General features: G+C 41.4%; 1 protein-coding gene across 12 annotated transcripts in view; it reads right to left on the bottom strand.

Annotated features, from left to right (window-relative positions):
- Positions 1–2,972: 2,972 nt before the first annotated feature.
- NTRK2 (neurotrophic receptor tyrosine kinase 2) overlaps positions 2,973–23,837 on the bottom strand; it is a 371,518-nt gene continuing 350,653 nt past the window's right edge. For all 12 annotated transcript variants that reach the window (XM_067041231.1, XM_067041225.1, XM_067041227.1 and 9 more), the window contains 2 exons: positions 8,229–8,387; positions 2,973–7,360 (listed from right to left, as the gene is read on the bottom strand). In XM_067041231.1, the coding sequence (XP_066897332.1) occupies positions 7,175–7,360; positions 8,229–8,387 (345 nt within the window). In that variant the 3' untranslated portion in view covers positions 2,973–7,174. The remainder of the gene's footprint in view (positions 7,361–8,228; positions 8,388–23,837) is intronic.

Below are 23,837 nucleotides of genomic sequence, written 5' to 3' on the forward strand. Positions count from 1 at the left end.
AGTAAGCATTTGTTCGATTAATCAATTTGTTCTAAAGGTAAGGATGCCTGTTTGAATGAGGTTGTTAATCACAATACCTCAGAAGTGTTGTGCGTAGCCAAGCAATCAGGCATCCTCGAGGGGGAACTAAAAGAGTGTATCTGAGGGAGAAAGTGAGACAGGGTCTACAAAACAGCAGGCAGGGCTCTGGAAAACTTGACTTCAGGTTTGGAATTTAACTGATTACTGATGATAAACATACAAATAACAAGAATATAAAAGCATTGTCTGGTAAAGGTATGGATCTTTAATAATCCAAACAATCCACTGGCCAAGGCATCAGTGGTTGAACTTTTGTTCTTTAATCCTGTTTCTTTGAGTGGGATACACACTTCAATCCCACAGCAACAACACGTGTCCGTACTTGGATTTTTAGACGAGTTGTTTTTCCCCCTTACACAGCTTTGAATTCCCCAAGTCTCTGCTGAGTTTAACTGGGCTGTATTTTTTTAACTCAAGGAAAATATACCTGAGCCAGTAAGAGGGGTTTTCGTGGGCAAAGTTCCTGTGGAGTTTGATTTGAGGACAGTCTGCTGGCAAACTCTACATTCCTGAAGCCTCCATCAGGTATGCTGCCCAGAAGACTTCTGTGCCTCTCAGAGGAGATGGAGGGGAAACGGTCCAACAGTGGGAAACACCACTGTGACTCTGAGAGATACAAATGTGGGTGGACTGCTCTGATGGCCAGGAAGAGACAGGCTGCCCGATCCCTGTGAAACCACCATTCTTTTGTCTTCCTTCACCTTTTAGGAAACACTGGTTAACAGAGAGACCGAGAGGATGTGGCATTTTCTATTTGGCTACTTCTGCTTCTGGGTCATGATGATTCTCAAAGCTGCCCCAACCCTAGGCCACAATTCACAATATTTCTTTTTTTTTCTTTTTTTTTTTTTTTTGCGGTACGCGGGCCTCTCACTGTTGTGGCCTCTCCCTTTGCGGAGCACAGGCTCCGGACACGCAGGCCCAGCGGCCATGGCTCACGGGCCCAGCCGCTCCGCGGCATGTGGGATCCTCCCGGACCGGGGCACGAACTCTTGTCCCCTGCATAGGCAGGCGGGCCCTCAACCCCTGCGCCACCAGGGAAGCCCCACAACATTTCTTTTATGGTAGGTTTCTTAGGTCTGATCTGTTAGAAATCCTGGTGATTTTGTCTGCTCACCCTGTGCTGTCTCACATGGTAGTCATGAGCCCCGTATGGCTATTTAAATGTAAACTAATTGAAATTAAATCACATTTAAAATTCATCTGTTAGTCCCACTGGCCGCAGGTCAAGTGCCTACTGGCCGTATTGGACAGTGCAGATAAAACATTTCTATCATTGTAGAAAGTTCTACTGGACAGTGATGTTCTAGTTATCCAAGATAGAAGGTGAAAATGTCAGGTTATGGAGGGATCAGCCAGGGAACTTGTACTCTTGTCGCTTCAACTGATGAACACGGCAGTCACCTGCAGTGACCTTATCTAAAGTACATACATACGGACAGACAGACAAAGAGCACACCATGCTTTGTGAAAATTCTAGTAATCATCATGTCACTTTTAGTGTCTCTTTTAGAGGATGTTATTTATTTTAAGACATCATTTTTATTAGTACACTGTAGTACAAGAGACTTTCCATGTCAGGTTGAGAGAAGCTGGTCACATGATTTACAAACAAAACTTTTTTTTTTTTTTTTAAACACTGATATTCTGGTGTCACTTTGAAATCAGCCAAGATGCAGTGGGTCTTAATAAAGCAATGGACCTCCAAACAGATTGCAAAACAAGAACCAGTAAGTATCAGCACAGAGACGTCACATTAAAAGGAAAATAAAGCAAATGAAAAGGGAGTTTCAAATACCAGGTCACAATTAAAGGGGCAATATATCTTCAGAGAGGTATCGAAATGTGTGTGTGGATACGGCCTGGATATATACAAACATCTCTCCATGTACAGAAGCAAATGAAGAGACTGTCCACACCTCTAGGCAGATTTGTTAGTAATGGATAATGATTAATTAATGCAGGGAGCAATATTTCACCATAATTTGGTCATTTATCAAGGGATTATATATTCAAAATCCACATTTAATTCAAAGACCTTGTATTTAAACATTTCCAGTGTTTTTTGTTTTTGTTTTTTTCTTACATTTTTAAAGCAATAGGAAGATATACAACTTGCAAAATGTAGGCCTTTACATTTCATTTTCTCCAAATTTTTTTCCCAGTTCAAACCTGTGGCAATTAGCAGCTTTAGTTATGGTTGCTCCAGCATGTTGGACATTCGGCTGACCTTCACTCAGGATCATTTTCGTTAATGTACAGACCAAAGATATAAAACAAACACAGACCTGGCCTAGAATGCATAGACTAAAAAAAATGACATCCCATGTTTTCCCATTGTGTCTCCTGAGACGTATGTTAAGATGGCAGAAGAGTTGCTTGGTTGCTCTTGTGAAATTCACAGTGTTTTGCCTGCAACACATATACACATATATATATATTTTTTGCTTCGCTTTGTGTCTGTGATGAATGGAGCAAAGAAATATATATATAAATAAATAAATACATAAATAAAGGGAAAAGAAAAAAAAGGAAATAAATACACAAATTAAGGATATTCGAGAACCTTTGACTTATAGCAGCAGTGGTTCATTCCAGCCCTGACAAACAAGAAAATACCCCTTCATATGCTGTCATATTTTGCTACAAATCCCTCCCACCACAAATTCTTTAGAATATCATTTGCCGTCTCAACCTTGGAGTCTCAGCATCCCACCATTACGAATTGTGAAGAAACTGCTTTAACTGCTCACTTAGCCATCTGAGTAGTTGGGTCACTGGCCATCCCCCTCGTGAGATTTTCTGTAGCAGTGTTATGGGGCCAAACCGAAGCTCATCATTGGAAACAAAAGTCCTCAAATGCGAAAAAAAGAAAAGAAAGAGCAAGGGAATTGAGACTATGTGTGTCTGCAGTCATTTATTTAATTAGATACACAATTTAATGTTATTGGCATTATAGAAGGTCCAATTTACAAAAGGGTAAGTTTTAAAAAAAGAAGTCTATTCCTGACCAGGGCATCCTGTTGTCATGGCTCTTTGCAAAGGCCAGCATTTTACACTGCTGCCTCCTGCATTCCGCTAGGATGTGGGAATTCCTAAGAGTCACTCGCCTCGCAGTGGAGTCTTGGATTCTCACCTTTGGCCTTCAAGACACTGGGCTCCCAACACTCCAGTTCTCTTCTGGAATGCTTGGACTCTGAACACAAGTGTAAAGGGGTCACACTGGGACAGGTGAGCATAATACAAATAAATGTGCCAAAGGATTTTTAAAAAATCAGTTTTCCTTTTCTGGACCTTTACATAAGGAGCTATATTTCCGGCTGCAATTTTCCTTTGCAGGGAGCCAGAGGAAGGACTCAATGTAGTGGGATGGTTTTGATTTAGTTGTTTTGGGAAGCACATTATCCTAAATATGTCTTCCACCCATGCAGTATTGCAGAGAGTCGAAAAGTGTGATGGGGTCCTACCCACATGGAGAAAGGAAGCACGAACAGCAACATGACATTTAAAAAGTTTTGGTTATTTAGCAGATTTTAAGCAAATTATTCATACTGCACCCTACTTATAATTATCTCTATTACTGTGTGCCTATACATTTATACATAAGCTCACAAACACACTATGCATGTGTGTTTGTCTATGTATAAATCAAGTATTTATAACACACATATAAATACATGGAAATACCACAGGGAGCGCTGATGTGAACACATAACATGAATTCTGATATAGTCTCTTACAGCATAGTTCAAAATGTCTTCTAAATAAGCCTGATTATGACATTGGTTCATTGTACAAGGATTTCGCTGAAGCTATGAGCATGATTATATGTCATGAGATCTCAGCTGCTTGCATCTCACGTATTTCATTTTGCTCTTCTAACTTCATATCCTGCTTCATGAATCGGTTAGCGTGCTTTCTCTCCTGGACTGCTTGTGTATATATTAGGGTCTCTGGCAGACCAAATCGTGAACTTCAGAGTCAGAGTACTTAGATGAAGTCCCAGAGGTGCCTGGAGAGTACTAGCATGCCATTTAACTTCTCCAACTCTCAATTTCCTCACCTCTAAAAAATGGGAATCATTTGCCAACATATGTGAAAAGTGTTTGGAAAACTATTTAACAATGTATAAATGGAAGCAACTGTCAGGATGAGTTCAGGCTAGAGAATTAGGTTTGTCACCACTCCCGTCGTAGTTTTTCACAAATCTGATAGCAGGCCCTATTCTGTGATCTTTACACTGCAGAACGAGGATGCCCCTTTTCTAAAAATTACAAGAGCATAACAAGAGGGGATTGCGGAGGAACAGCGACGGAGACTTGAAGATAGTCTGTGGTTCATTCGGTTATTTTAAAAGCAATCTGGGATTCTTTCAATGCGAGACGTCTCTGTGATCAGTACATACTCTTGAGACAACAGAGGGAAAAATGAATAATAATCAGCAATATAAATAACTATAAAACTTTGCACTTGCATAGAACCTTTCATTTCAAGACCTTGAGGGACTTGTCAGAAGGTAAAGAGAAATTTTTTTTTTTTCTTTTTTCCTTCAGAGGAAAACACAACACTGCAAGGGGAAGGGAATGCTCCCATCCTCTCATCTGCTTTAAACAAATCCTTGCTCTAAAACTGCACAGGCCTCCTTGCATTTGATCCCTTAGAGTATTACCTCCTTTGCTCTCTGTTAAAATAAAACAAGTAACTTGCAGCTTCTTCCCCCAGAGCAGCTGGCCAGTCGCACAGAATAACAAACCTGTGTAGGTTTTCAGGTCATCACTGATGGAATCTAGAAAAGTTTGGTACAAATCTGCCTCTTCTTACTGCTTCACAGGGTGCCACAGTGTTTTAACAGTACCATGGGCCCTTAATAGGATATATACGTGCAGGTATATATCATGGAGATATGGCTTTCGTTATATTATTATGTGTGTTCTGGAGGGATTTTGGTCACCAACAAAGAGAACAATTCAACTCCCATGTCTCATAGGCAGCGCAGAACCTGAAAGGACTCTGGGAACCCCCTTCACTTGACAGCAGATGCTACTGGATTTCCTTTTGTTCTCTGTTAATGGACACTTTTGATTTTTTGAGAACTGGCTTTCAACGTCTAGAATGGAAAATAAGGTGCTTCAGTAACTAAGGGCACAAGCAAAACTTAAACAGAGCAATTGCACCTTCAGAAACAAATATGAAATAAAATGACCTAAGTTGAATTCAAATCACTCCCTTTCAATCTGGCTCGTGTTATAAAGATGTCGAGTTAGCAAAATTCCCCTCACAGAGGGTAGCAAGTTTTCTTGAGGAACAGAAAAATGTTTCTTCCTTGGTATAACTGATCACCCAGATAACTGTAAATTTCTATTTAAATTTACAACCTCTTTTCGCAAAACCCATGGCTATGCCCAGAAGCACACCTCCAAAGCTTGGCCTGGGCACAGTGTCCCATGGGTATGCTGTGCCTAAGTTTTTATTTTTACTTTCTTTTAAAATGCAGTGAAAAAAACAAAACAGCATATTGACAATGGAGTACATTTAGAATGAGACCACTCTCCCAACCAGAGCCCAGAGCAAGGTCTTGGCCTGTGTACACTGAACATCAATGCCTGTGATACCCCCAGGGTGGGTGAGGTCTCCTGTCCCTTGGGGGTTGATTTTGCCCTTCCCACAGGGCCACAGTGGGTGCAACATGGTTGAGGATAGCCAGGTTTCAGGGTCCATATTTGTTAAAACCCATCGCCACCATACGACCCAGAGACATTTACACTCAGCTGATGAATTCCATTAGCTTCCCCTAATTATATAAGTTATACCTTTTATGGATCTGCTCTACATATCTGGGGCACGACGTCTGGAGTGGTAGTTTCTGCACACAGATATTTTTATCGACAAAGACCATGCACAATTTTGCTTGCACAGTTAAAAGGACGGGTGGGGTGGAGGCTAGGGGTTGGAAGGAAGTGCTATCTGAAAAGTTCAATGTAAGAGAAACTTGCCTCCAAATTTAGAGCTTGTCCTATCTTTTCCAAGTCCTTGGCTTTCCCATCTGACCCTGAAATGATCGCTGGACAAGAATCCACCTACTTTCAACTGAACTTGACACAGGCTCAGTGGATAACACTTGGAAAAACAAACCAGTGCCATCACCGTGGCCTACAAAGACAAGACTGTCGGAACGTGTGATGTGCCATCTTGCCTCCCGGAAGCCATCTTTTCTCTGTACTACACTCTAGTGTTTCCGGTGATGGGAAAAGAATAGTCCATGGCACAGAGTTCAACAGTCTTTTTACTCCTCAGAAATGTCCTCGGGGGAAGGTGCCGAATACATTCTTCCCAGCTCACAGTCGCTGGGTTTTCTTAAGTTGGGACTGACGCCAGCCGGTCGCAATGGTTGTCTTTGTTCTTCCCATTCTGCGGTTTATAATAAATCTTCTTTCTCTCTGGTTTTAATCTCCCATAGATAAAGGCTTCCCAGATTGAACACAAGTTTTCCTTTTTCATACACAGGCTTAAGCCATCCCAAACAATAAGAACAGTAATAATAATAATAAATAAATAGAAGTGAATCCATAGAAACTCTCGATGTCTGTACAGCAGAAGTGACAAAGTTTAAGTCAAATATTTGTTTTCCCTTTTTTTCATCCACATCAAAGGCAGGAATACAACAAGGCATTGTTAGTTGTGGTGGGCAAACCGGAGTGTCTGCTGATATAACAAATTAGGTTTGTTAAGGCCTTTGTCTATGCAGAGTTAATAGTAATGCAGAAGCCAGATTGATTAAAAAAGAAAGGGTGAGGATTGTGAAGCAGGGAAGACAAAAAGTAAAGGAAAGAAAAACCAACAAAAAAAACCTAGGGAATAAACCAAGGGAGATGGAAAGAGAGAAAGAGATAATACCAAAAAGAAGTCCATACTGTGTCTACGGATGGAGAAGTACACATTGCTTCCCTCGGAAAGCTTCTCGGTGTCTTTGTAGTTAATACTGTCAGAGCGAAGAACAGCAGATTGATGGCATCCAGCGGCAGTTAAAAGACGTTCATCCTCTCGGCCCAACTGAGGAGGTGCTTTGGGAAGGATCGGTCTGGGGGAAAGGGCCCTAGCCTAGTATATCCAGGTAGACCGGAGATGCCTTGGCCAAGTTCTGAAGGAGGGTGTGGATGCCCTTGATGTTCTTCCTCATGTGGGGCTCTCGCTGCCAGCACCCCAGCATCAGCTCATAGACTTCCTGGGGGCACGTTCGAGGTCGCTGCAAGACTCGGCCTTGAGTGATGCATTCTATCACCTGGACAGGACAGAGAGCAAAGATAGAGTCAGACCAGAGGAAAAACAATGTGGATACGATAAATGTCAGTACAAAAAGAGGGCTGCTTTAAAGAAGTGTTTACTTTTTTTCAGAGGCAAGAGAGTGACTGTTCTAGGTTGGTATATCATGGTTAATTTGATGGGTTTATATTCATTTTTCAAGCCACACTGATTTCACCAAACTGGCGAAGAAATAATTCATCTATATGGAATGGTCCCAAAGCACACCCTGGAATTCCAATGTTTTACTGGCCTGAGATGGGACCAGGGTCACTTTTGTGTCAGGGCACTGACTGGCCAGGGAACCCCAGGGTACAGAAATGAGCAGTCATTTTGGATAATGGAATTGGATAAAAGACAGACGTGGGCCTGAAGAAGTGAGGTGCTTGACCAAGAAGTGATGCCTCAAATACAGACATATTTGCAAACAGATTAGAAAAGGAAAATAAAATGCTTGAGTTTTTCACTAGAAGTAAATGTTCCAGTGAAATATGCAAAAAGGAGAGAAGCTTGAAACCTGATTGGAATAATACCAGAAAGCTAGCTGGACTCTCAGGGTACTGGAATGCCACATCTGCTATCAATTTACTAGATGAACAGCACGAAATGACTCCTGGGTCCCAATGCCAGAGAATCACAGGCGCATCAGCAAATGCTGTGCTTTTCTCTTTCTAGAACTTTTAAATTTGGAGAGTGACTATACTTTGGCCATGAAATTTAGGTACATGGCAGGCCGTTTGGGAGGTGCTTCTCCCAACAAAGCCACATGAGAGTGTGTCCTGACTTCCAGCCCGGGGATGCCTCTCTGTGTCAGCTCTCTAGGGGTCTTGGTGCCACCCGCCACTCACCTCATTGTTCGACAGCTGGTACCAGGGCTGTTTGCCATACGTGAAGATCTCCCACAACACGACCCCCAGGCTCCAGACGTCGCTTTCGGTGGTGAACTTCCTGTACATGATGCTCTCTGGAGGCATCCAGCGAATGGGCAGCATTGTGTGGCCACCGACCTGGCGGAAAAGGGGTAAACAAGGTGGCATCAGTTCCCACCATCAGGAGAAAAGGTCTGGAAGGGAGATGTGGGGAACATTTTTTCCCTTTCCTTTATTTGTATTTATTAATTTTAATTGTTTATAAAAATAAGGGAAAGACGATTGGTTTATAATCTCAAGCAACAGAGATAGAGGGCAAAGAGTGGTCAAAGGATTTTTCTCACATTTTTGCAATTCTCTCTTTCTCAAAACTAGACAGGAGCAGAGATGGTGATTGGGTGGATATTCATCCGGTATAAAACACAGACACACCTACTTTCTGGTATGAGGGTGACTTGATATTGTAATTAACAAGATAACTTTGGTCAGGATAACAAGTAGAGAGTTTTGCATCCAAAATGACCCACTGAGTGACTCTGCTTCCTTAGCAAGGCCGGAGCTTCCTTCCACTTTAAAGTGTCAGGAGAGTGCACTGAGCTGCCTTGAACATGCTTACCACAACCCAGCAATAGGCAGGGCATAAATGATTATTCACATTTTCCAGAAGGGGCAACTGAGTTTCAGGTTGCTATGGACACAAAGAAGTCCAGTCTTTGGACTTTCATCTACTACAGGAAACTTCAACTGAGCTTATTTACAAAAGTAAATAAGTAGGAGGAGCTTCAAGAAGGCAGAAGAGTAAGACACGGAGATCACCTTCCTCCCCACAAATACATCAGAAATACATCTACATGTGGAACAACTCCTACAGAACACCTACTGAATGCTGGTAGAAGACCTCAGACCTCCCAAAAGGCAAGAAACTCCCCACGTACCTGGGGAGGGCAAAAGATAAAAGAAAAAACAGAGACAAAACAATAGCGACGGGACCTGCACCAGTGGGAGGGAGCTGTGAAGGAGGAAAGGTTTCCACACACTAGAAGCCCCTTCGCGGGCAGAGACTGCGGGTGGCGGAGGGGGGAAGCTTAGGAGCCACGGAAGAGAGTGCAGCAACAGGGGTGCGGAGGGCAAAGTGGAGAGACTCCCGCAGAGGATCGGTGCCGACCAGCACTCACCAGCCCGAGAGGCTTGTCTGCTCACCCGCTGGGACGGGCAGGGGCTGGGAGCTGAGGCTCCGGCTTCGGTCGGAACCCAGGGAGAGGACTGGGGTCGGCTGCGTGAACACAGCCTGAAAGGGCTAGAGCGCCACAGCTAGCCGGGAGGGAGTCCGGGAAAAGTCTGGAGCTGCCGAACAGGCAAGAGACTTTTTCTTGCCTCTTTGGTTCCAGGTGCGCGAGGAGAGGGGATTAAGCGCACCGCATAAAGGAGCTCCAGAGACAGGCGCGAGCCGCGGCTATCACCGTGGACCCCAGACACGGGCATGAGACGCTAAGGCTGCTCCTGCAGCCACCAAGAAGCCTGTGTGCGAGCACAGGTCACTATCCACACCACCCCTCCTGGGAGCCTGTGCAGCCCGCCACTGCCAGGGTCCCATGATCCGGGGACAACATTCCAGGGAGAACGCACGGAGTGCCTCAGGCTGGTGCAAAGTCACGCCGGCCTTTGCCGCCTCAACCTCACCCCGCATGCGTACCCCTCCCTCCCCCCTGCCTGAGTGAGCCAGAGCCCCCGAATCAGCTGCTCCTTTAACCCCGTCCTGTCTGAGTGAAAAGCAGATGCCCTCAGGCGACCTACACGCAGAGGCAGGGCCAAATCCAAAGCTGAACCCTGGGAGCTGTGCGAACAAAGAAGAGAAAGGGAAATCTCTCCCAGCAGCCTTGGGAGCAGCTGATTAACTCTCCACAATCAACCTCATGTACCCTGCATCTGTGGAATACCTGAAGAGAAAACAAATGATCCCAAATTGAGGGGGTGGACTGTGGGAGCAATGATATATATATATATTTTCCCTTTTTCTCTTTTTGTGAGTGTGTATGCGTATGGTTCTCTGTGTGATTTTGTCTGTATAGCTTTGCTTTTCCCATTTGTCCTAGGGTTCTGTGTATCCATTTTATTTGGTTTTTTTTTTTGGTTTTTAGTGAAGTTTTCAGCTCTTGTTATCGTTTTCAGCACTTGTTATCATTGGTGGATTTGTTTTTTGGTTTGGCTGTTCTTTCTTTCTTTTTTTAAAAATTACTTAAAAATTTGCTTTTAATAATTATTATTTGTTTTTTATTTTAATAACTTTTAAATTTTATTTTATTTTATTTTACCTTTTCTTTCTTTCTTTCTTCATTCCTCCCTTTTATTCTAAGCCATGGGGAGGACAGGCTCTTGGTGCTCCAGCCAGGCATCAGGGCTATGCCTCTGAGGTGGGAGAGCCAAGTTCAGGACATTGGTCCACCAGAGACCTCCCAGCTCCATGTAATATCAAAGGGTGAAAATCTCCCAGAGATCTCCATCTCAAAGCCAAGAAGCAGCTCCACTCAACGACCAGCAAGCTACAGTGCTGGACACCCTATGTGAAAAAACTAGCAAGACAGAAACACAACTCCACCCTTTAGCAGAGAGGCTGCCTAAACTCATAATAAGGTCACAGACACCCCAAAACACACCAGCAGACGTGGACCTGCCCAGCAGATAGAAAAGATCCAGCCTCATCCACCAGAACACAGGCACCAGTCCCCTCCACCAGGAAGCCTACACAACCCACTGAACCAACCTTAGCCACTGGGGGCAGACACCAAAAACAACAGGAACTATGAACCTGCAGCCTGCAAAAAGGGCACCCCAAACCCAGTAAGTTAAGCAAAATGAGAAGACAAAAAAAGATGAAGGAGCAAGATAAAAACCCACCAGACGTAAAAAATGAAGAAGAAATAGGCAGTCTACCTGAAAAAGAATTCAGAATAATGATAGTAAAGATGATTGAAAATCTTGGAAATAGAATGAACAAAATACAAGAAAGGTTTAACAAGAACCTAGAAGAACTAAAGAGCAAACAAACAATCATGAACAACACAATAAATGAAATTAAAAATTCTCTAGAAGGGATCAATAGCAGAATAACTGAGGCAGATGAATGGATGAGTGACCTGGAAGATAAAATAGTGGAAATAACTACTGCAGAGCAGAATAAAGAAAAAGAATCAAAAGAATTGAGGACAGTCTCAGAGACTTTGGGGACAATATTAAATGCACCAACATTTCAATTATAGGGGTCTGAGAAGAAGAAGAGAAAAAGCAAGGGACTGAGAAAATATTTGAAGGGATATAGTTGAAAACTTCCCTAGTATGGGAAAGGAAATAGTTAATCAAGTCCAGGAATCACAGAGAGTCCCATACAGGATAAATCCAAGGAGAAACACGCCAAGACACATATTAATCAAAGTATCAAAAATTAAATACAAACAAAAAATATTAAAAGCAGCAAGGGAAAACCAACAAATAACATACAAAGGAATCCCCATAAGGTTGGCAGCTGATCTTTCAGCAGAAACTGTGCAAGCCAGAAGGGAGTGGCAGGACATATTTAGAGTGATGAAGCGAAAAACCTACAACCAAGATTACTCTGCCCAGCAAGGATCTCATTCAGATTTGACGGAGAAATTAAAACTTTTACAGACAAATAAAAGCTAAGAGAATTCAGCACCACCAAACCAGCTTTACAAAAAATGCTAAAGGAACTCCTCTAGGCAGGAAACACAAGAGAAGGATAAGACATACAATAACAAACCGAAAACAATTAAGAAAATGGTAATAGGAACATACATATCCATAATTACCTTAAATGGAAATGGATTAAATGCTCCAAGCAAAAGACAGAGACTGGCTGAATGGATACAAAACAAGACCCGTATATATACTGTCTACAAGAGACCCACTTCAGACCTAGGGACACATACAGCCAGAGTGAGGAGATGGAAAAAGATATTCCATGCAAATGGAAATCAAAAGAAAGTTGGAATATCAATTCTCATATCAGGCAAAATGACTTTAAAATAAAGACTATTACAAGAGACAAAGAAGGACACTACATAGTGATCAAGGGATCAAACCAAGAAGAGGATATAACAATTGTAAATATCTCTGCACCCAACATAGGAGCACCTCAATACATAAGGCAAATACTAACAGCCATAAATGGGGAAATCAACAGTAACACAATCATAGTTGGGGACTTTAACACCCCACTTTCACCAATGGACAGATCATCCAAAATGAAAATAAATAAGGAAACACAAGCTTTAAATGATACATTAAACAAGATGGACTTAATTGATATTTATAGGACATTCCATCCAAAAACAACAGAATACACATTTTCCTCAAGTGCTCATGGAACATTCTCCAGGATAGATCATATCTTGGGTCACAAATAAAGCCTTGGTAAATTTAAGAAAATTGAAATCATATCAAGTATCTTTTCCAACCACAATGCTATGAGACTAGATATCAATTACAGAAAAAGATCTGTAAAAAATACAGACACATGGAGGCTAAACAATACACTACTTAATAACCAAGAGATCACTGAAGAAATCAAAAAGGAAATCAGAAAATACCTACAAACAAATGACAATGAAATCATGATGACCCAAAACCTATGGGATGCAGCAAAAGCACTTTGAAGAGGGAAGTTTATAGCAATACAATCCTACCTTAAGAAACAGGAAACATCTCAAATGAACAACCTAACCTTGCAGCTAAAGCAATTAGAGAAAGAAGAACAAAAGAACCCCAAAGTTAGCAGAAGGAAAGAAATCATAAAGATCAGATCAGAAATACATGAAAAAGAAATGAAGGTAATGATAGCAAAGATCAATAAAACTAAAAGCTGGTTCTTTGAGTAGATAAACAAGTTGATAAACCATTAGCCAGACTCATCAAGAAAAAAAGGGAGAAGACTCAAATCAATAGATTTATAAATGAAAAAGGAGAAGTAATAACTGACACTGCAGAAATACAGGATCATGAGAGATTACTACAAGCAACTCTATGCCAATAAAATGCACAAGCTGGAAGAAATGGACAAATTCTTAGAAATGAACAACCGCTGAGGCTGAACCAGGAAGAAATAGAAAATACGAACAGACCAATCACAAGCACTGAAATTGAAACTGTGATTTAAAATCTTCCAACAGACAAAAGCCCAGGACCAGGTGGCTCCACAGGTGAATTCTATCAAACATTTAGATAGAGCTAACACCTATCCTTCTCAAACTCTTCCAATATATAGCAGAGGGAGGAACACTCCCAAACTCATTCTATGAGGCCACCATCACCCTGATACCAAAACCAGACAAGGATGTCACAAAGAACGAAAACTACAGGCCACTATCACTGATGAACATAGATGCAAAAATCCTCAACATAATACTAGCAAACAGAATCCAACAGCACATTAAAAGGATCATACAACATGATCAAGTGGGGTTTATTCCAGGAATACAAGGATTCTTCAGTATACGCAAATCAATCAATGTGATACTCCATATTAACAAAATTGAAGGAGAAAAACCATATGATCATCTCAATAGATGCAGAGAAAGATTTTGACAAAATTCAACACCCATTTATGATAAAACCCTGCAGAGGGTAGGCATAGAGGGAACTTTCCTCAACATAATAAAGGCCATGTATGACAAACCCACAGCCAACATCGTCCTCAATGGTGAAAAACTGAAACCATTTCCACTAAGATCAGGAACAAGACAAGGTTGTCCACTCTCTCCACTCTTATTCAACATAGTTTTGGAAGTTCCAGCCACAGCAATCAGAGAAGAAAAAGAAATAAAAGGAATCCAAATTGGAAAAGAAGAAGTAAAGCTGTCACTCTTTGCAGATGACATGATACTATACAGAGAATCCTAACGATGCTACCAGAAAACTACTAGAGATAATCAATGAATTTGGTAAAGTAGCAGAACACAAAATTAATGCACAGAAATCTCTGGCATTCCTATACCCTAATGATGAAAAATCTGAAAGTGAAATTAAGAAAACACTCCCATTTACCATTGCAAGAAAAAGAATAAAATACCTAGGAATAAACCTACCTAAGGAGATAAAAGACCTGTATGCAGAAAATTATAAGACACTGATGAAAGAAATTAAAGATGATACAAATAGATGGAGAGATATACCCTGTTCTTGGATTGGAAGAATCAACATTGTGAAAATGACTCTAACTACCCAAAGCAATCTACAGACTTAATGCAATCCCTATCAAACTACCAATGGCATTTTTCACAGAACTAGAACAAAAAATTTCACAATTTGTATGGAAACACAAAAGATCCCGAATAGCCGAAGCAACCTTGAGAACGAAAAGTGGAGCTGGAGGAATCAGGCTCCCTGACTTCAGATTATACTACAAAGCTACAGTAATCAAGACAGTACAGTAGTGGCACAAAAACAGAAATATAGATCAATGGAACAGGATAGAAAGCCCAGAGAGAAACCCACACACATATGGACACGTTATCTTTGATAAAGGAGGCAAGAATATACAGTGGAGAAAAGACAGCCTCTTCAATAAGTGGTGCTTGGAAAACTGGACAGCTACATGTAAAAGTAAGAAATTAGCACACTCACTAACACCATACACAAAAATAAACTCAAAATGGATTAAAGGTCTAAATGTAACACCAGACACTATAAAACTCTTAGAGGAAAACATAGGCAGAACACTCTATGACATAAATCACAGCAAGATCCTTTTTGACCCACCTCCTAGGGGAATGAAAATAAAAACAAAAATAAACAAATGGGGCCTAATTACACTTAAAAGTGTTTGCACAGCAAAGGAAACCATAAACAAGAAGAAAAAACAACCCTCAGAAGGGGAGAAGATATTTGCAAATGAAGCAACTGGCAAAGGATTAATCTCCAAAATTTACAAGCAGCTCATGCAGCTCAATATCAAAAAAAACCAAACAACCCAAACCAACAATGGGCAGAAGTCTTAAATAGACATTTCTCCAAAGAAGATATACAGATTGCCAACAAACACATGAAAGAATGCTCAACATCATTAATCATTAGAGAAATGCAAATCAAAACTACAATGCGATATAATCTCACACCAGTCAGAATGGCCATCGTCAAAAAAATCTACAAACAATAAATGCTGGAGAGGGCATGGAGAAAAGGGAACCCTGTTGCACTGTTGGTGGGAATGTAATTTGATACAATTACTATGGAGAACAATATGGAGGTTCCTTAAAAAACTAAAAATAGAACTACCATACGACCCAGCAATCCAAATACTGGACATATACCCTGAGAAAACCATAACTCAAAAAGAGTCATGTTCCACAATGTTCATTGCGGCAGTATTTACAATAGCCAGGACGTGGAAGCAACCTAAGTGTCCATTGACAGATGAATGGATAAAGAAGATGTGGCACTCATATACAATGGAATATTACTCAGCCATAAAAAGAAACGAAATTGAGTTATTCTTAGTGAGGTGGATGGACCTAGAATCTGTCATACAGAGTGAAGTACGTCAGAAAGAGAAAAACAAATACCATATGTTAACACATATATATGGAATCTAAAAAAAAAACAAAAAAGATCATGAAGAACCTAGGGCAAGACGGGAATAACGACACAGACCTACTAGAGAACGGACTTGAGGACACGGGGAAGGGGAAGTGTAAGCTGGGACAAAGTGAGAGAGTTGTAGTGTATATATGGACATATATACACTACCAAATGTAAAATAGATAGCTAGTGGGAAGCAGTCGCATAGCACAGGGAGATCAGCTCGGTGCTTTGTGACCAGCTAGAAGGGTCGGATAGGGAGGGTGGGAGGGAGGGAGATGCAAGAGGGAAGAGATATGGGAACATATGTATATGAATAACTGATTCACTTTGTTATGAAGCAGAAGCTAACACACCATTTTAAAGCAATTATACTCCAATTAAAATGTTTTTTAAAAAGTTAATAAGTAAGTATGTTTTTTGAAAAGCCCCTTTTAGTAAAAACACCAAGGCTGAGGCATTAGATAGCAACAGCATTAGCACAGGCAAAGAAAACTTTGAGCAAAGAGACTTTTTTATGATTTCCTACTTTCTGTAGAAAAACTAAGTATATTCCATATACAGGTTTGTAGTCCATCAAGGCTGTCTGATTTTTAAACCAAGATAAGATTTCTGCACAGTAGCCCAATGGGTGGCAGGTCCTACTTTTCACACTGGTGAACCCCAGCACTACCTGCCCAAATGCCATGCTGATACCAGGGCAGTGGCTGAGCTCACAGGACAGTAGGAATTAGATTTCCCTAACAACTCCCACCCCCTGAACTCTGAGACCAATGCCACACAGAGTTTCTGCCTGATTATAATTCTCAATATCCATTTCTGACTCACTAAGGGAAGGAAATGGACTAACAGTGCCTGAAAAATGCTGCTCAACTCTGTAGCCCAAGGAGTGGAGAGTGTCAGAGGTGTCTAATTTGCTTGGTGATTTCAAATGATGCTCTTAGCATCAAAGAAAGCATGCATGATTTTTCCCCATTCTTCTCTGTACGAGGAATCCAAGTCTGACAAGTCGAGACATGACTTGCTGGCTCAGGGTTAAGGCGCCCCTGTATTTTTACTGTTCAGCTTTGAATACACCAAAAGTTCATGTGCTAAGTGCAAGCTTGTTGCCTTCTATCAGCTTTCAATTTCCTCACTTTCTCCTCATTCCGCAGGGACAGGTAGTCACTGTTCAAGGAGCACAGATTTCCCTCATGGAGCTGCCTAGACATGACAATACTCACCACCAGGGTCGATATCCAAAACAACCTGTGCCACACAGGCACTCACCAGAAAGGTTGCTGGTGTTCATATCGGCACAGCCAAATGGGCGTGTTTCTGGCTGATGGCTATCTGCCCGGATCTGCAATCCTGAAACCCCATGTACCCAGGACTTTGGGAAAGGAAATCTGCCAACACACAAGAGTTTCCTACGTTTTCAGATACTTACAAACACAAAGGATACCAAGGTGGAATGGTCCCCCGGGTGATGGCAGCCTATACCCCAGCACCAAGGAGAGGCCTTGTGGCAGTGCAGGGAGCTATATGTGCAGAGTTATGGGGAGTGAGAGGTCTCTGCCCAGGTTTTTAGTGAAAAAGACATAATTCTTTCTTGAATGGGAATAGTGAAACAATTGAAGTTGACATACTGAAAGTCGAATTAGAAAAATATTGAAATTAGACCATACATCCAATGTACAGTTGGTCTGTGGTAGTAAAGGGAAGACTGGGATATTATGGACCAATGTGGTGTTCTTTTGGATACCTGACCCTCAAAGTATTAAGAGCTAGCTTGCCACATGTGTTCCTAGTTCAGATGTGTCAAATATACTATAACCTGTAACCCTCTTCATTTCTTGGAGATTCATAATGCACAGAATTCCCTTGAAGTGTCTCAGGAGTGTGGCAGAAAGAACAGATTTAACTTTGTTTAACTTAGTGACTTCAACTGATTTGGCTGTGTGTTTGTGGGGGGGGAGGGAGAGAGATGGAGAGCCACTCACATACATTCCTAGAAACAGACAGTAAATATCCCACTTTGGGACATGTTAACCTATGGAGACGCCAGGCTTTCCATATTCTTTTTGTGTTCCCAGCTGTGGTGCAGAGGACAACACTCAATTCATGACTTTAGAAGGGGGCTAAAAGATACAAATTTCCAGTTGTAAAATAAATAAGTCCTGAGGATATAAGGTACAGCAAAGTGACTATAGTTAATAATACTGTATTGCATATTTGAAAGTAAATCCTAAAAGTTTTCATTACAACAACAAAAAATTGTAACTATGTGAGGAGACAGATGTTAACTAGACTTACGGCTGTGATCATTTTGCAATATATACAGATATCAAATCCTTATGTTGTACACCTGAAACAAATATAATGTTATATATCAAGTATACCTCAATTAAAAAACAAACAAAACTCTGGGCTCCAGAGTTAATTTCACTACTTGCCTAACCTCTCTGTGTCTTAATTTTTCCAACTATAAAATGTGGGTAACAATATATGCCTCCCAGGGTTAACTCAAGCAGACAATATTTGTGAAAGCCCTTTATGAATTGTAATTCACTAAATGCTTTCTAGGTGTTGCTTTCTTTCTCTGTAGCCTTTATTATCTAGCCTTTATTTTCTCAATGGGAAGCAGCCATGGGGACATTAAGAAGAGTCAACACTACAACTCTCCCACACTCCTCACTCTGCAAGGACAAGTACTCTGGGGCCCCTCTGATTACACCTACTCTTCCGGATTCTCTGTCCTGTTCTCTGGCCAAAGAAGAGGCTCCGGTGTCCTTTAAAGGAGGGGAAAAAAAAGATTCAAATTTTGATTTACATGTTTTCCCATCTGATCATTTATTTTATGCTTGCAGTCTCTTTGGGACAGATTTTGCACTCTAATTCTTTCAAGAATCCCCTCTGGGATTTCACACATGCCATGATAAATAATGATTTCCTTGTTCTGATGTCAAATGGGTGAGTGGTGGGAGCATCTAATAAAAGTTCAGACTGGGTTCACAAGTTTTCTAAACCCGTTTAGAACATTTCTGAATATTTCTTTTGCAGCCCTTTCTCAGGATTTTGGAGCATGTCACAAAAGTGGGCCCAAAAAATAAAAATGGAAAAAAGAGCCACCATGGTTACAAATTACTGTCACATTCCAGTCACAGTCACTGGATGGTTTTTAGAACTCACAAAATCACATACTGTGCAGTGACAAACACAATGAGATATTTGTCTTGCATGTGCAACTTGGCCATTGGTCCTCACACTCTTGCTTAAATATTTGTGAGATGGAATGTGATCCCAAGTATGACAATGGGAGTCAGAACTGTTGCTTTGACTGCCAGATACTCAGTGGTGCCAGGAGAGACCTTTCAGTGATTGACTTGGGTCAGGAATGTGCTCTTCACTAAACGCACCAGAATAAGCTGATGCAACATGGGAAATCCACTTAGCTGGGGAGTTGACTTGGACTTGCAGTTTTTATTTTCCTCAACCCACGAGCCTGGGGTTTTAGCTCTGTATTTAACCACTTGCCACCACCTTCCCACAATAATCATCTGTCAACACAGAGCAGTTGATCTTTACAAAGAACTTCTACTAAATGATCTCACTTGAGCCCAATAATTACCCCCTTGAGAAGACATCAGCTTGCCTTCACGTTATAAGTAATGCCCCCCAAATTCAGAGAGTTTAAGTAGCTTATCTAAAGACACACACACATAACCCCTCCCCACAGGATATCTTGTACTCACTCTGATGGGTCGCTCTGTGTTTCTGGCTTCTGCATTCTCCAATTCATGCCCTATATTCAGCCAGCAAACTTAGTTGTGGCTCCTCACCCAGGCCAAACCTACTCATGCCTCTTGGAAAGTTTGATCTCTCTTTTTTCTACCTACTCTGGAAGGTCTCCTAAAGGCAAGTTCAAGTTCCATCACTTCAAGGAACGTACCCTCCCTGCTATAGCTCAGCAATGTTTCTAAGCACCCCTTAGTACGGCTCTGGTAACACTGCAGGCATTCTCTATTTTTGCTAGCGGATCACATGCCTCAAGAGGAAGGATGCTGAGCAGTTATGGCTGGCAAGGCATGGAGGGGGTTTGTTGGTAAGCAGACCATGTCTTCAAGTTTCTTCTGACTATTGAGATTTGGGGAGGAATTCTCAAGGTGTTCCTTCCAAGAGATCAGTGTTCACTACCTTCCCATCCACCACCAATAACTTCTCTAAACTCTTCACAGAACCAACCTTAGATTAAATGGATGGAAACTGGCTCACCTAATTGATGCTACAAATAAGAACCATTCAATGAAATTCAAAACTTCTTAATAAAATGCAATCCAAAATACTGGCATTCCCATGGAGTATAAAAAAATCTCTAAGCTTTGTGTGAAATCCCATTCATTCCTCAGTTTATCATCTGTACAGTAGATGGGAGAGTCTATGGTGCAGACCTGGTACTATTCGACCTGGGAATGAAGTTTAGGAAGACGTCATAATGAATAACATGAGAGAATATTGTTCTATAAGATAGCATCTCATATCCTCTGAGGCTAGAGAGGAAGGACAGAGACTAAAGAAGAAAACGAAACCATGAAAAAGGAAAGACTGAATGGCCATCAGGGCTGCTAATCACCGTGACTTGCTTAAATCAGTGAAATTAATCACAACAATGTCGGGAGCCAGTGGCCAAAAAGAAATTCCATGGTGCCTAAAATAAATCAAGTTATGGAAAATAATGGATTCTGTTTTTAAAACATCTGCAAAAAGAACTGTTTGTTTAGCTCTTACTGTTTATTTCCATGACACTTCATAATTTTGATGGTGACATGTACAGGACGATCTGGTTTAAAAAAAAAAAAACCAACCACCTGTTCTAGGAAAAATACCTAGGCCTGAGCATCCTTTAAATCTACTTGTTTGAAAGGTGTTAAGACAATAAATCCTGGAAAGAATACTAAAAGGCCCTTGGTAAAACTGTCTTGTGTCAGAAATGCTGTATAGCACAGGGCGCTCAGCTCGGTGCTCTGCAATGACCTAAATGGGTGGGGTGGGATGGGAGGGAAGTCCAAGAGGGAGGGGATATATGTATACATCTAGCCGATTCACTTTGTTGTACAGCGGAAACTAACACAACATTGTAAAGCATCTATACTCTAACAACAACAAAAAAAGAAATTGATGATTTTATTATTTTTAAATCAAATTGGGAACATCTAATCAGTTCAACTACAATATTTATTTCTTACCCAAGAAATACTCTTTGGGTACATTCTCTTTGGTCACTAGGTCGTAAATGGTGACTATTTCCCCATGGCTTAACAAACAACATGATTTATTTTTCCACCCTGGAAAACTAGAATTTAGGAAGGTCAAGGAACTGGCTGAGCAAGTGGAGATATGAATTGGTGACCAGCAGTATTGAAGACAGAGCTCTTTCCCACTATTATTCATGCTGGGACCCTATGTTCTTACTTAATTTTTACAAATATACGAAGCATTTTTATCCCTGGTACAAGTTTATGAGGAATGCACAACCCATTTTCCAGGGGCCTTGGTTGATTAGAGAGGAGGTAACAAGCATCCACCCTCCTCCTTGCTCCCTCATCGTCTTCTCTTCTCTTTCAGCATCCATCCCTCTCAGTGTGGGCCCTCCCAGTCCATTCCTGATTCTCTTTCTTTGAATCTCCTCTCAAATCTCACTTGTCCAGTCCCATTTCAAATTCCAACGTTGCCTTTTGTCTTGCCCAATTCTTTTATCTCCCCAGAGGATCATGCTTGTCTTCTCCACAACTCATTCCCCATCCATGGGGATGCCTCATCTTCCTTCTGTGTCTATGAGAGGCCCGGTGGCAGGCTGGAGCCCTTCTACAGACCCAAAGCAAACGCCTAGCTGGCTTTGCAAACACTGGTGATTTAAAGGTGAGTAAAGCTAATCTGGGACCTTCTATACTTAAGTAGCAAAGAGCAGTGATGCCTGGGAGGCACTTTCAGCTTGTGGTCTTTACTCAGTGAGTGAGTGATAACTTGTTTGGAAGCCAAATGTTTTACTTCCTTAGAAACGTGCAGGCCAAAGGGCAAGCCCCAGTAAGAGATGATTAGCTGTCAGAGGCTTTTGGCCACATTAAATACTGAAGAGGCTCATAGACCTTCTTGTCGCACCCTGCACCCGCTTCCTTTGTTTCAACAGTTTCTCCTGATCTCTTCCTTAAAAATTCATGATAGCTGTAAACTTTAAGAAATAACTGCACATTATTTACTTATTTATTATGTGTTGCATCTGTAATATGAAGTTTAAAAAAAGGAGAAACAATTTGTGCAAAATCTTCTCCTTGGAGAACCTGGGACCATTGTGGTCAGACTGTGGGTGTTTTATGACCACATCCAGGAAGATCAGGGTTCTCCTATTACAAAGAGTGATGGGGTGCTTCCATGGCATGTGGCTATGGAACCAGGGGATAATTCATGGGAAGTGATTCAGCTCTTCCTGCCTTGCCTAGAAGTCCTGAATGAATGGAACTCAGTGAAGGCAGTCATGAATGAATGGTGTCAGGAGGAGTGCTGGGGATAGCCTGGTTGCCCCTCTCTCTTACAGCGGGAAATGTTTATCGCTATACCTGAAGTTGCCGTTACTTGCAACCTGGAAAATCTTCCTTTATCTTTTACCATTACCAATCTGGTCACAGATACAAGGGTTGTGACTTACTAGCTACAAGCCAAGGGTTTCTGAATTAGTCACGAGAGGGTATGCTGGACCTTATTGCTAATAATATTTTGTGAATATTTTTTTCATTGAGAATTGATTTTGTCTTTATTCTACCATGAAATAATAATATAAACAGTGAAAAATAATAATAATACCTTATGTTTGTACACGTGTTTTACTTTTCCATAGCATTTCCGCATCCATTCATTCTATAATAATGGTATCTACCTCAGAATATGGTTGTGAAGGTTAAATGAGTTAATATTAGAAAAGCTCTGTGGTGCCATCCTGTGATGCCATTTGTATGACATTCTTGAAAAGGCAAACTATAGGTCTAGAAAACGTATGGTTGTCAGGGCCTGGGAATTGGGGGTGGGGGCTTGTCTTACAGAGGCATGAGGGAATTTGGGGGGAGGTGATGACAATGTTCTAAGTCTTGATCGTGGTGGCAGTTAAATGACTGTGTCTGCCAAAACTCAGAACAGTACACTAAAAAAGGTGAATTTTACTATATGTAATAAAGCTCTTAGAATAACACCTGGTACATAATAAAAGTGTAAAATATATTAGCTGTTGTTGTTATGCTAAGTATTTGATTCTCCAGTAATCCTCTGGGGTAAGTCAGGCATGTTCTTTTATCTCAGTTTAAGAGATGAGGAATCCCCAGGCCCAGAAACAATGTGACCTACCCACGACCACACAGCTTAGACATGGTAGCGTCTACACCGGGACCCATATCTCCAAACCAAATGCATTCTGCCTCAAGTCTGACATGGAGTCAGACTCAGGGCTAGGAAAGTTTCTCTGCATTCGTTTGCTCAGTCTGCCATAACAAAATACCATAGACTGGGCGGCTAAAACAAGAAATTTATTTTCTCACAGTTCTAGAGGCTAGAAATCCAAGATCAAGGTTCCAGACAGTTCAGTGTCTGGTGAGAGCTCTCTTCCTGGCTTATAGATAGATGACTGTGTGTAGCTTGTGTGTGTGCAGAGAGTGCGTGAACTTCTGATGTCTCCTTTTACAAGGACACTAATCCTATTGGATGGGGGCTCCACCCTATGACCTCACTTAACCTTAATTACTTCCTCAGAGACCCCATTTTTAAATGCAGCCACACTGGGGGTTAGGGTTAGATCTGAGTTTTGGGGGAACACAAACATTCAGGCCACAACACTCTCCTTGTCAATGCTTCCCCTTCTGATTCTAGCACACTCCAAGGAGGGGCAAGAACAGCTTCAAATACTAGGAGCTGTGCAATTCTGGTCCATAATGCAGATCTGTAGTTCGCTCTCAGCATTTTTATGGCCCCAAGTTA

This window comes from Kogia breviceps, chromosome 8, assembly GCF_026419965.1.
Source record: "Kogia breviceps isolate mKogBre1 chromosome 8, mKogBre1 haplotype 1, whole genome shotgun sequence".
NCBI lineage: Eukaryota > Metazoa > Chordata > Mammalia > Artiodactyla > Physeteridae > Kogia > Kogia breviceps.